Source organism: Hippocampus comes, unplaced genomic scaffold (assembly GCF_001891065.2).
Source record: "Hippocampus comes isolate QL1 unplaced genomic scaffold, H_comes_QL1_v1.1 scaffold106, whole genome shotgun sequence".
Lineage (NCBI taxonomy): Eukaryota > Metazoa > Chordata > Actinopteri > Syngnathiformes > Syngnathidae > Hippocampus > Hippocampus comes.
In genome coordinates, this window is record NW_017842055.1 from 271,616 (window position 1) to 284,751 (window position 13,136).

The 13,136-nt window shown below is 44.0% G+C and overlaps 1 protein-coding gene across 3 annotated transcripts in view; it reads right to left on the bottom strand.

Moving 5' to 3' along the window:
- grip2b (glutamate receptor interacting protein 2b) overlaps window positions 1-13,136 on the bottom strand; it is a 47,389-nt gene that overhangs the window by 17,970 nt on the left and 16,283 nt on the right. Inside the window, exon 1 of one of the 3 annotated variants that reach the window (XM_019860545.1) lies at window positions 10,659-11,160. The exons of 1 other annotated variant lie outside the window; for it this stretch is intronic. In XM_019860545.1, coding sequence (XP_019716104.1) covers window positions 10,659-10,707 — 49 coding nt within the window. In that variant the 5' untranslated portion in view covers window positions 10,708-11,160. Of the gene's footprint in view, window positions 1-4,490; window positions 4,908-10,658; window positions 11,161-13,136 lie in introns of those variants that run through there. One more of the 3 variants, XM_019860543.1, reaches the window with a different exon arrangement.

Consider the following 13,136-nt stretch of genomic DNA (forward strand, 5'->3'; position numbering starts at 1 on the left):
GGGGGGGGTTCTTTGAGTTTACCGTGTTGGATGTAAAGGGGCGCGCCTCAAAGCTGACCACATGTTGGCTTTGTGCGCGCGTGTCAGATTTGGTAACAACGGTGTCCCTGCTGAACGCGTGGGAACTTGAACGTAAGCGCGAATGTGAGAAAAGCTTCAAAGGGTCGCTCCACTTGCCAGGCGTCATGAAAAAAAAAAATAAAAAAGACACACAAGACCGAGTTGTTGCTTTCTTGACTTTGCCATTCTTCTCGAGGGAGAAAAACACTTGAACGACTTCACGGCACAGGAAACGGAGGGCATCGCCTTTCAAGACAGGGCTTGCCGATCGGGAGCGATCGAGTAGGCCGGGACGTACGCATGCAAGGACGAAAAGACGTGAGAAGGCGAGGAGGCGTTTGTAAAGATGTGGAAGGTATGACAACGTTTAAATGGAATGAGGTGAAGCCATCGGGCGTCCAAGGATGCTCGGATGGGAGCGAGTCGGCAAACAAGGGAACGATCGGCGACACTTTGCTCCTCCTTAGCATGCGGCGTCGCATTAGCGAGACTTTGCTGCTCACTTTGAGGCCAAACGACTCCACTCGTCACGTCGTCAAACGAGCACATTAGCGGCGACGCTCCGCTGCCGGCTCGCCATCGATCGATCGGGACGATTTCCCCCCCCCCTACTACCGCCCCGAGGGCGAGAGAGCGTTTGTTTGCGTGTGCGACGATGCCAAAATAGGCCAGAAAGGAGCCACGGGGCCCCGTTGACTCGTTTGCTTCCGCTATGCCCGCTGGTGCACGAAATAGGATGACGCTCGTTTGGTTCATAACCGCGCTCACTCGAGTGCGGATTGCGTCGCAGCGAATAACAGAACGCAGTCAAAGTAGCCTGCCGAGCGACGCACCTGGGCGACCTTCCAATCGACTCACCCAAAAAGAGGCCGACCTCCCGAACTAATCAGTTACCCAATTCGCTAACCAACCAAACTATCCACCTGCCTGCCTTCCCAACTACCTACGGTACAGGTGTCAAACTCAAGGCCCGGGGGCCAGATCTGGCCCGCCACATCATTTTATGTGGCCCGCGAAAGCAAATCAAAGATGTCAACTTCCATGATGCTTGCTCAAACCTCGACCAAACTTTTAAAAATTCTCATTTGTAATAAATAAGAGTGATACTGTAAGCATTTTCTTCATTGAACAATAGGTGAATAAACCGTTATTCTTGACTTGACTTTTTATGAGGTCTCCCGTAGGAGAAACTTGTCTCGGAGGACAGTCCCTCTGACTTCTTGATATGATTTCAGTCCCAACGGCCCTCCGAGGGAAACTGCAATTAAAATCTGGCCCGCGACAAAAAATGAGTTTGACAGCCCTCACCAACAAGTGTTGACTTTCCTACCCACGCAAACGCCACACAGGAAGGCCCGAGCCGGAATCGAATGCTGCGCCTCTGTACTGTGAGGCCGACGTGCCAACCGGTCGACCGCCGGGCCGCAAAGGATAAACATGTTGTACAAACACATTTTCAAACAAAAATCACTCAAAATAAATCCACTTATCGTTCAGATATTTTCGTTCCTCATGAAAATCCCTTAAAATAGCACCGATTCATGCTGGAAATACAAAATGGTACTTTTCGGTGCAAATCACGGCACGCTTGGTATTTTCCCTTCGACCGTCAGGACAGACTGCAGATGTTGATCATCCGTGAGGCGACTGCTACGTGATGTTTTAATATTCATCACAGACAGCGGCCGCTCACACAAATATGTGCCGCGTTGGTAAATGTTCAGATACGACATTACTCGGAGGCGAGAGAGCGGAACGGCAAGCACGGTTGCCGTTTTCTGTCCACGAGCAGGAACGGGAACCGCGCTCAAGGACAATGAAGAGTCGGGATGCCGTTCGACGCTGCCGTTCTCGGCTCGTTTGAAGCGCAAGCGAACGAAAAGGTCCCAGCAGAAGACACGCGGCGTTCAAGTTGCGTGAACATGGCGCGACGCAATCCACGTCTGCTCGTCGCCGCGTACGTTGAAAAGCTCTTTTGGATTTTTTCCATCCCCAAAAAGTCAACTGATAGCGCTGCCAATGTACAGCAGCAGCCGTGGCTAATGGCCGCCTGTTTACAGTGTTAATTAAGCGCGTAGCTCACCGTGCATGTAGAAAATGTGTTTTTGTTTTTTACCCCCCATCAGGGTTCCTTCAAGGTCGCAAAGACATCTGCCCACACTTTTAACGGTCCCGAACAGTTTTCCTTGTCGCAGTGAAATGTGAAACATGTTGAAAATTTCCTGGCAACAGCAAAAGCAATTTGCGACGGTTCAAAACTGTTGGCGCTCGTCCGGCGAGCATTTCAGCGACCTTGAACGAACACTGGTGGGAAAAAAAAAAAAAAAAAATCATCATTCGGGCCGTGCGCGAACCATGACTGACTCTTGTCTCACGTTGTGGAAGCCATGCAGCATTAGGTCACCTCAAGATTGAAAGGCGAAACATTTTTTTTTTTGGAGTCGGTAACAAGCGAAAATAGTTCAATCTAAATAAGCCATTTTTCTCTGCGGCACTGCTTAATGAGCTTCTTCTTTTATTTATTTCCTGACTCATGGCTCTTCGAGCTTTAAGGAAGGGTTTTGGAAGATGACAGTCAGTAATTTGCCCGTAGCAGCGGTTGTTCTCAAAGGGCTACACGAATAAAATGGAGTCCACTTGTTTTGAATAACCGTAAAACAAATTTGTCTGTTTTTTTTTTTTTTTTTAGCATGTGGCCCGATGGCGACAAAATGTTTCTGCGGGTCAAATGTAACGGAAGCTTGACACAGACGCACTAAAGCGGCTTCAGATACCAGACGCAAGGTTCTGGCGTGTTTGACTCTGGTTCAATGCTCACTTCATTCATACCACCCCACAAGCCCCGCTCCCACTCATGTCCAGTTTAAATTCGGCATGCTCACATTGTTCACAATGGCACCCCAAAAAAAAATAAAAAAAATTAAATAAATCAGGACTTTCAGCTTCGCCGCTGACGTTTGACATATCGAAGACAACGGAAGCAGCCGACATCTGCTCGTCAGCACCCGCAGGCATCGCGCAGACGGTCAACTGGCACAAGCGTAAACGCAATCTTTGCACCACGTATCGCACCGGTTGCAAACTTGAATAACAGTTGCTTTACAAAAAAAAAAAAAAAAAAGCATGTGGTGCATTTGTCAATTTATCAGTTCCAAAGCTGTTGCCGTTGATGAGAATAGAAATTAAAACACTAAATGGAAGATTAGCCAGAGAGCAAGAGACGTTCTCCAGCACAAGATTAGACAGCGAATATGCAGTGGTCGTCAGAAAATCTGCAGTTACAGCAATCGTGGAGTGAGCCCTCAAAAAGTACAACAAATACAGCAATTGTGCAATACGGCCGCAAATGTGACAAATGAGCCAGCACATGGGAAAAATAGGTGAGCAAAAAAGAAAAAAGAAGTTGGCAAAGATTAGAAATCAGCCAGCAAATGCGAATGGTGAAATGTGGCAAAAAGAACAAAAAAAAAACCCAAAAAAAGACAGAAATTAGCCAGCAAACTCGTGAACTGAGACAAACCACATAAATTTTTTTTAAAAAGGCAACAAATAAGCCGGCAACTGTTTGCAGTTAGCCAGGATATCTAAATTGGACCCCCCCACCCCCCCCCAAAAAAAAATATGTGGAATTAGCTGATAAACATCACAAATTAGCCAGCAAAACAGAGCCCATGAAATTAGCCACCAAACACACGATTTGCGCAACACACATGTGGAATTTGTCAATTGACATCAGAAATTAGACCAGAAATTTACCAATTACGGTTATGCAAATGTTAAATTAGCCCCCCCCCCAAAAAAAAAGAAAAGACATTAGGCAACAAACGTGGAAATAGGCAAGAAACTTAACTTCGCCAATAATCATCAGAAATTAGCCAGCAAACATCAGAAATTTGAAAATGGAAATGTGTCATTAGCCCGCAAATGTGAATATCGCCAGCAAGCGTGAAATCACACGGAAAGTTATGAGGTACTAGCCAACCAATATGGATTTACAAAATACGAATAATAAGCCAACAAACTTTAAAGGTCAAAAATGTGCAATTCGCTAAGAAACATGAGAAATTTGCCGGCACATATCAGAAATACCCAACTGAAAACAAATGGCAGCACATCCTGTTATTGTTCAGAAGTGTCTCCCTCTAGTGGTTCTCGACTCTTCTGCCCCCTTCCTGTTATCAACGGTTTGGGCCGTGCACCTCCACATTTGAACTAGACTGACCCCTACAGGCGTGGAGTACTGAAAATTAATTTACCACTCATGTCTGTCATCATCTTTGCTGCCATTCAATCATCATCATCATCAGCTCCAAAGCGCCACCTGCAGCACGCTGGCTGCCATGATTAAAATCCCCACTTCCTTCCTTCCTTCCTTCCTTCTTTCCTTCCTTCCTTCCTTCTTTCCTCTCTCAACCGGTCCTCGCACTCACCTCCAGCGGTGGCCCCGACGTCCCTCCGCAAACCACAAAACATCACTGCAGACATGGAGGAGATCAGCTGCCGTGTCCACAGCCACACAGAGACACTCGCACACTGCTGGGAGAGCGATGACGAAGAGCACAAACAGAGAGAGAGAGAGAGAGAGAGAGAGAGAGAGAGAGAGAGAGAGAGAGAGATGTGGACCATTGATCGCTCGGGGAGCCAAGTGCTGATGATCAAAGATGACTGCCGCTTACGTTACTACCGCTCTAAACCCCGAGAGAGACAGAGAGAGAGAGAGAGAGAGGGAGAGAGAGGAGATGGGAAGAGAGGTAAAGATGTCAGCATGTAAAGAGAATGAAAGAACGCAAGGACATAAGGGGGTGAGGATGCAACAAGACGCGAGGATGAGAGGATGTCAGGAGGTGAGGATGCGAGATGCAAGGATGAAAGGATGGAAAGATTCAAGGATGTGAGGATGCGAGGTTGTGAGGAAGAGACGCTGCGACGATGCAAGGGGGCGAGGGCGCGAGATGTAAGGAGGAGAGGAGAATGGAAGGATGGAAAGAAGTGAAGATGCAAAGTTGTGTGGATGAAAGGATGCGAGGACAGAAGGATGAAAGCAAGTCAAGAAGTGAGGATGAGAGGATGGAAGAAGGTGAGGATGCAAAATGCAAGAGTGAGAGGAGGTCAGGGGGTAGGAGGTGAGGCTGGATAGGAGACAAAAGGAGCTGAGGATGCAAGGATGAGAGAATGTGAAGAGGTGAGGAGGTCAGGATTGAAGGATATAAGGAGATGAGGGCGCAAGGCTGTGAGGATGAAAGGCTGCGAGGTCCTAGTAAGTTGGGAAGTAAGGATGCAAAGTGCAAGTATGTAAAGAGTCATGGATTCCAGGTTAGAAAGATATCAAGAAATGACACTGCAAGTATGTAAGGCGTTAGGGGGCTAGGACACAAGGAAGGAAGTCGCCAAGGATACCACAAAAGCAAAGAGTCGAGGTTGCAAGGAGGAAGGCGTGGAAGGATCCAAGGGTGTGAGGATTAAGCAAAGGAGAATATAAATCATGTTCAGGGATCTGAGAATGCAAGGGTGCAGTCCTCAATTCACTTTTCACTTTGATATTTCAGCTGAACAAGATCATCTTTCAGCATTCACGTGCAAGGAAAGCGACAACTGGAGCTTGAATTACTTCTAGTAGTGGCATTGATATAGCAGCAAGTTTTCACATACAAGCATGGTGCCATATTTGAAAGCATTTCCTGTACAAACACAGTCATGTGTGTGTTGTCAGTAATAAGCCTCTCTCTCTCTCTCTCTCTCTCGGTTGGTCAGTTGTTTGGAGAGCTCGCTCGCCCGCCCGCCTCTGCCTGACCTACTTTTGTCTTCCTAAAAAAATAAATAAAAAATAAAAAGTTCATTCTGCATCTTTGCATCAGCATCACTTGGCTGGCATCCAGTCTGACTCACACAAACGCGCCCGCAGCTGCTTTTCCCGCTTCCTTCATACGTTCCCCAATAGCCAACAAGACAGATGAAACATGCAAAATTAGCCAGAAAGCGTAAAATTAGCCGACAAATGTGAAATTAGCCAGCGAATTTGTGACGTTAGCCAGCAAACTTGAAAAGTTAGTCCACAAGATTCAGGAAATGAACTTGGAAACATTTGACGACAAATGTGAAATCAGCCAGAAACATGACATTTTCCAACAAACGTAGTAAAGGTGACATTAGCCAACAAACATCTGACTTTGAGCGGCATGAAATAAGCCAGTAAACAGAATAAAATTTGTCAGCAAATGTGTGAACCAGGCCAGTAAACTTGAGAATTGAACCAGCAAATGTGAGAAATTAGCCAACAAACGTAAACGCACGCAAGCATTTAAAGCCCAGAGGGAAGCAGAGGAGGATGTAGTGAAATTAAGCGCTCGAGAATGACTCATGTCAGCGCACTCGTACACAAACGCACAGACACGTACACAAACACACGTTCCGTGTATACAGACACACATATGGTGGTCCGAGGTGGTGGTCTTATCTCCCTCTTCCTCCTTCTTAAGGATTCGAGTGCAAATGAATCCGCACTCGGAGGATTACGGCTAAGCACTCTGAAGTGGCAAATGACAGCCGCCCTCCTGTTGGGGGGGCATGCACACCTGACTAATAAAGATGAAGATGCTCTGTGGAAAGAAAATGTGAAACATGAAATTAGCCGGCAAACATGTGACACTCAGCATCAAACGTAACTTTAGCTAGCAAACGTTAAATTAGCCAAAAGAATGCTTGAAGTTAGCCAGAAAATGTGGAATTAGCTAGCAAACATGAAATTAGCCGGCAAACATGTGACACTCAGCATCAAACGTAACTTTAGCTAGCAAACGTTAAATTAGCCAAAAGAATGCTTGAAGTTAGCCAGAAAATGTGGAATTAGCTAGCAAACATGAAATTAGCCGGCAAACATGTGACACTCAGCATCAAATGTAACTTTAGTTAGCAAATGTGAGAAATTAGCCTGCTGACATGTGACACGAGACAGCGCACTGTATGTGCCCAGCGCCATGTAATTAGTAAAACAAACTTGTGCAATTAGCCAGCAAATTAGCAAGCAAGCATTCAAAGTAGACAGCAAATCAGCAAATTTAGCCATCGAACTCGAGAAATTGCCCAGCCACTACAACAAAAGCCAGTAAATGAGAAAATAGCCTCACAACATGTGGCATTAGGCAACAAACTTATCTTTAGCCAAAAAACATGGAATGAGCAAAAGTACCACGTGAAATTAGCTCTGAAACACATGACAAGATACAACAAATGTGATTTGAACAAGCCAATGTGTAATCAACAAAACATCCATCCATCTATTTTCTGAACCATTTATCCACACATGAAATTAGCCAATTGATTATGCAATCAGCCAGCAAACATGACATCGGACAGCAAAAATGTGGCAACGGACAATAGCCATGTGACATCAGCAGTAAACGTAAAATTAGCCAGCAAATATTTGAAAGTAGTCTGCAAATGTATAATTAGCCAGCAGACATTAGAAATTAGACGTCACCATGTGGAAGTACACAGAAAATGTTATATATTAGCCAGCAACATTTTAACTTTAGCCATCAAACATTAATTCATTCATTCATTCATTCATTCATTCATTTTCTGATCCGCTTTATCCTCACAAGGGTCGTGGGGCAAACATTAATTACGCAGCAAATATGCTTAACTAGCAAACGTAGATTTAGCCAGCAAAAACGTGAAACTAGCCCAAAAACAAATGAGATTACCCATCAAAAAAAAAAAAAAAAAAAATTACTTGAACACGCAAAAATTTGAAATTAGCCAGACAACATATTTAATTAGCGTCAGATTCATTGGTAAATCCAGATTTAGCCAACAATTCAAACGTAGGGAGGCAGGGGGTAAGCGCAATCAAGAAAACAAAGTCACAAAGTCAAAAGCTGTAAACAAACAGAAGTGACGTCGTAACAAGCTGTACGGACATTCATTCAAAAAATGAACTTCTGCATCATTAATTCTTATTGTCTCCCTTTAACTCCTGTCTGCCTCAGCCTCCATCTTGTTTCCCTCTGGTGGCTACCGGTATAAATAGACCTCTTCCTAACGCGCTAATTAATCTCTCGTGACAAAATCAAAGGAGGCGCATCTGCATTTGTGTGAGGAAGGCGGCGAAGGCTCCGAAAGGGGCGGGATGCAGTCGGGTAACAACAAAAGGTCGGGCGGGTGTGACGGAAAGCCCCGCTTCGGTTTCCGAAACACTTAAAAATCAACAGGATTCCTGCTTTGATGTGAAATTAGCCAGGAAGCATGAGAAATTAGCCAGTCAACACTTGAAATTTGCCAACAAAGGGTGAGCCAACATTTGTGACATTAGACGGCAAACATGATAAATGACTGTGAAATTAGCAAGTAAATGTGAATTTCGTCAAACATAGTCAGAAAACGCAAGACATTATCCAGTAACCATGATTATTCATGAAAAAAAGTGACTAATAAACGTAAAATCTACCACCATAGATGACCAGCATACATGATCAAGAAATGTGAATTTAGCCAGCAAAAATGAGAAATTTTCCAGTAAAACCGACCAGAAAATTAAGCAGTAATCATGAGAAATCAGTAGGAAACTTCAAATACACCAGAAAGTTGATGAACATTGAAATTGGGTAGCATTCATGAAAATTCAGCTTGCGAACGTGATAAACAAATGTGAAATTAGACCCAAAAAACTCCACCACTATATTTATAGTCAAGTCAATGTGATGAGCCACCAAATATTTAATTAGCCAGAAAACTTGACCAGCACAGACAATAAACCATATGGAATTAGCCAGCAAATGCTAAATTAGCCTGCAATCAATATTATAGGTAGACCCCCCGCTTAAAAAAAAAAAAAAAAAAATCGCAAGAAGCCATGCCTGAAAACCAAAAAAAAGTCTTTTTGGTTCAAACTGGCCACTTTTGGATCCTTTGGTTCAGTTTTCGCCCAATTGGATTTGATCAAATATTCAGCTACCAAAGCCAATTTCACTGAGTAACATGAAACTTGGCAGGCATGTCTAGCATGAGGAGACCCACAAAAAAAGTCAGTAAACATTTTCAAATGCCTGCTGAAAGATTTTGTCTCATCGTTAACATCTCTGAGATCATTTGGTTTTGACACTAAGCTACCAGAGCTCAAATTGTGTGCATGTCTTTGTCGTTGTTGTTGGGCATGAGCCCATCTTCAGCTTCACACTGACACCCGTCAATCAACTTATCAATATAAATGATAGACATGACTAACACCCACAGTGTGCGGGGAGGGGGCAGGTGAGGGGGGGGGGGGAGGTTCACAGCAAAAATGAGAAATTTTCCAGTAAAACCGACCAGAAAATTAAGCAGTAATCATGAGAAATCAGTAGGAAACTTCAAATACACCAGAAAGTTGATGAACATTGAAATTGGGTAGCATTCATGAAAATTCAGCTTGCGAACGTGATAAACAAATGTGAAATTAGACCCAAAAAACTCCACCACTATATTTATAGTCAAGTCGATGTGATGAGCCACCAAATATTTAATTAGCCAGAAAACTTGACCAGCACAGACAATAAACCATATGGAATTAGCCAGCAAATGCTAAATTAGCCTGCAATCAATATTATAGGTAGACCCCCCGCTTAAAAAAAAAAAAAAAAAAATCGCAAGAAGCCATGCCTGAAAACCAAAAAAAAGTCTTTTTGGTTCAAACTGGCCACTTTTGGATCCTTTGGTTCAGTTTTCGCCCAATTGGATTTGATCAAATATTCAGCTACCAAAGCCAATTTCACTGAGTAACATGAAACTTGGCAGGCATGTCTAGCATGAGGAGACCCACAAAAAAAGTCAGTAAACATTTTCAAATGCCTGCTGAAAGATTTTGTCTCATCGTTAACATCTCTGAGATCATTTGGTTTTGACACTAAGCTACCAGAGCTCAAATTGTGTGCATGTCTTTGTCGTTGTTGTTGGGCATGAGCCCATCTTCAGCTTCACACTGACACCCGTCAATCAACTTATCAATATAAATGATAGACATGACTAACACCCACAGTGTGCGGGGAGGGGGCAGGTTCACCCGAGTCGTAATCACGAGTGGTCCCAACGCGGCCGGAAAAGGAGGCGCTTTGTCCCCGTTTCCCTCCCTTCGCTTGCCGTCTCCAAGCTTGACTTCAAAGCCGGAGATCCCCAAATCCATAAATAAATCATCAGAAGGGGCCGACGGCAGCCCAACTCTCGCGCACAAACCGACAAACACCGACGCAAGGAGTCGCTCAATCTGTCACGACCGCAAAGAAATCCAAATCAAATAGTTGATTTATTAGCTTGAATAAAACATGAGAATAGACATGGGGGGGAAAAAAAAAACCTCAAGCGAACATCATCCTGAACACTAAAAACACGTGATGGCAGGTCGCCATGGAAATCCCAATCAGAAAAAAAAAAAAAAGTCCAAAACAGTGAACAGAGACTCAAATTGAATAGTGAATGAATAATCACTTCTGGGGAGAAATGATGAATTTTGCGGCAAGTTCTCGTTGCCAGGAAAACATACAGACGCCATTGGAGGATGGAAACTTAAAAAAAAAAAAAAAAAAAAAAAAAAGAGTTGACGGTGAGGATGAATTGAGGAGTTTCACCTTTCTGCAGCAGGAGCCGTCTCTTCAAGATGGCCTGAAGAAAAAGCATGGTCGCCGCGCGTCACCTCACCGCCGCTTCCTGACAGGATTCGCCAAATGTGCAGCGGAGGAGCGAGAGGGAAGCTCAACTTCTGTCTGCAACCCTGACTCGCTCCCTCGCTCACTCGCTCACTCGCCCCAGAACGCTGACTGCTCAGCTGCGTAATCAACTTCATTTTATTATTATTTTATCAGCGGCGGCACAGTCACATTTATTATTCCGGTTTGTTCTCCGTCTCTGCGACGACTTTTCTTTGTCATTGCACCATCTTTGCTCTCGTCTGATTATGCGCGAAAAGTTGCAGCTCACCGCCTTTGGGACTTTTGATGCCCCAGTTTTTTTTTTGTTTTTTTTTTTTTTTTGCGACACCCGCCACCAGATTCCCCCGTTTCTGGGCCCACATGGGAAGCGCCAGGTGATGAAAGTGCGCCAAAAGATGAAAGCTGCCACACGCTGGGAGCGGCGTCGCTCTGTCGCGAGGTGACCGCCGGCCTGTCAAGTGACAGATTTCTCGTCACTCGCAACAGCGCCGACCAAAAGAACAAACGCCGACTGGCGCTGGTTAGCATGCGACACAAGTAGCTACGCGGGCCGATACCACTGTTTTCAAGCCAGTACCAGTCCGAGTATTCACTCTAGCGTACTCGCCGATACCGATTTCCAATACCGTACATGGTGCATTGGATCCATCGCATTTGAATGAACGCAATGACAGACAATCGTGAACAAACAACTTTCTTTCTTTGCGATGCGCATAATGTGCCAAACCAGCACAGTGTCGAGTTGGATTTTCCTTAACCCGAACCCTATTAGTCACTTTGCCTTTGAATGTGAAATAATTCACCCGTAAATACATTTTTATTTATTTCCAATGTCACATTCAACCATTCATTCCCATTCGGCCTGGAAAACGTTCACCTCATTTTATTCACCTTGGGAATGATATTCAACATTGCAACAATTCCCACATACCAAAAGTCCCACTTTTTTTTTTTAAGCAACATATTGCATTTTTCACCAATATGTCATCATTTCACCTAATCGCATATCATTAAATATCATTCCATATCATTCCACATCATTCGATATCTTTCAACGTTTTTCCAGGTTATTGAATAACCTTCCATATTTTTCATCAACATATTGAACATTTTCACCATGATCAATTCAAGATCCTCCGACTTATTCAAAACGCTGACGCTCCTCCTCATCACAAGCGGACAGTTGGGAAGCGTTTTAGCGTCCTCATTTGGCACAGACTGCACAAGAACTGCTTTGGATAATGAACCACGACGTTGATACTTAGCACCGAGGTGGCTTGTGATTTCAAAAAAAAAAAAAAATTGGAATTGTTTACAGTTACTTGGATGATAAACGATAAAAGTCCTCAAGATCACAAACATACAATTGTTTGCGGTTATTTCGAATTTAAGAGCGAAACCGACTGCACGAAACCATGAGTCACCTTGTGATCAAATCTCAACAATTGTTGACAGTTTCTAATATTGTATAATACTTGGCATTGAGCCACAAACATCCAATTGTTTACCCTCACTTGGAATACAATCAAGCCATTGATTCATCCGTATGCACCATGTCCATCATCCACAAAGTTTAGTGTCTTTCCCCCCCAAAACTGTCAAGATGAGTCACAAGGAGACAGCTTCACGGAAACATCGGTTGATTTATTTGTTTACCACGTTGTCCCAATGTACGTGTTTCCTGTGATATCCCTGCTCGCATCACAGGATTTAATTTTAGGCGTAGTGCGACAAGGGGGGGCGGCAAACGAGAATATAACTCGTCTTCCTCCTCCATGCTGTCAAAGTGTGCGGGCGACACTTTTAAGGGCCTTAAAAAAACCCCACCAAAAAAAAAAAAAAAAAAAAAAAAAAACAAGCGAGAGTTTGTTTTATTTTCGCTCGTCAGAGTGGCGGCGGTACGGGTGACGTGGAGGTAAAAATAAAAGTGCAGTCGCCAGGCTTCTTCTTGTGTTCCACATCTGAAGCGAAAGGCGAAAAAAAAGAATTGTCCTAAGGAAAAAAAAAATGTTTTTTAAAAAGACCCAGAAAGAAGTTTTCAAGTGGGGAATGGAAAAAAAACTGCATGCATCTGAGACAGAAGCAGAAATGTGACACAGTGTGAAGAGGAAGAAAATTCTAATGTCATATCCCATATAGAGAGAGAGAGAGAGAGAAATAGCGTGTGGTGTTCCTCATTCATCACTAAAACGAAGACAGAGCATCAGCTGCTAAAGTTAGCAAACGCTGACTCGTTAGCTAGCGTAGCATCATTAGCGGGTCACTTCCATAAGTCACCGCAACATACTGCCAAACTAGTACACGATTAGTAGCTGCGAGCTAGCGACGTTCGTCTGGCTCACACACACACACACACACACACACACACACACACACACACACACACACACAGACACA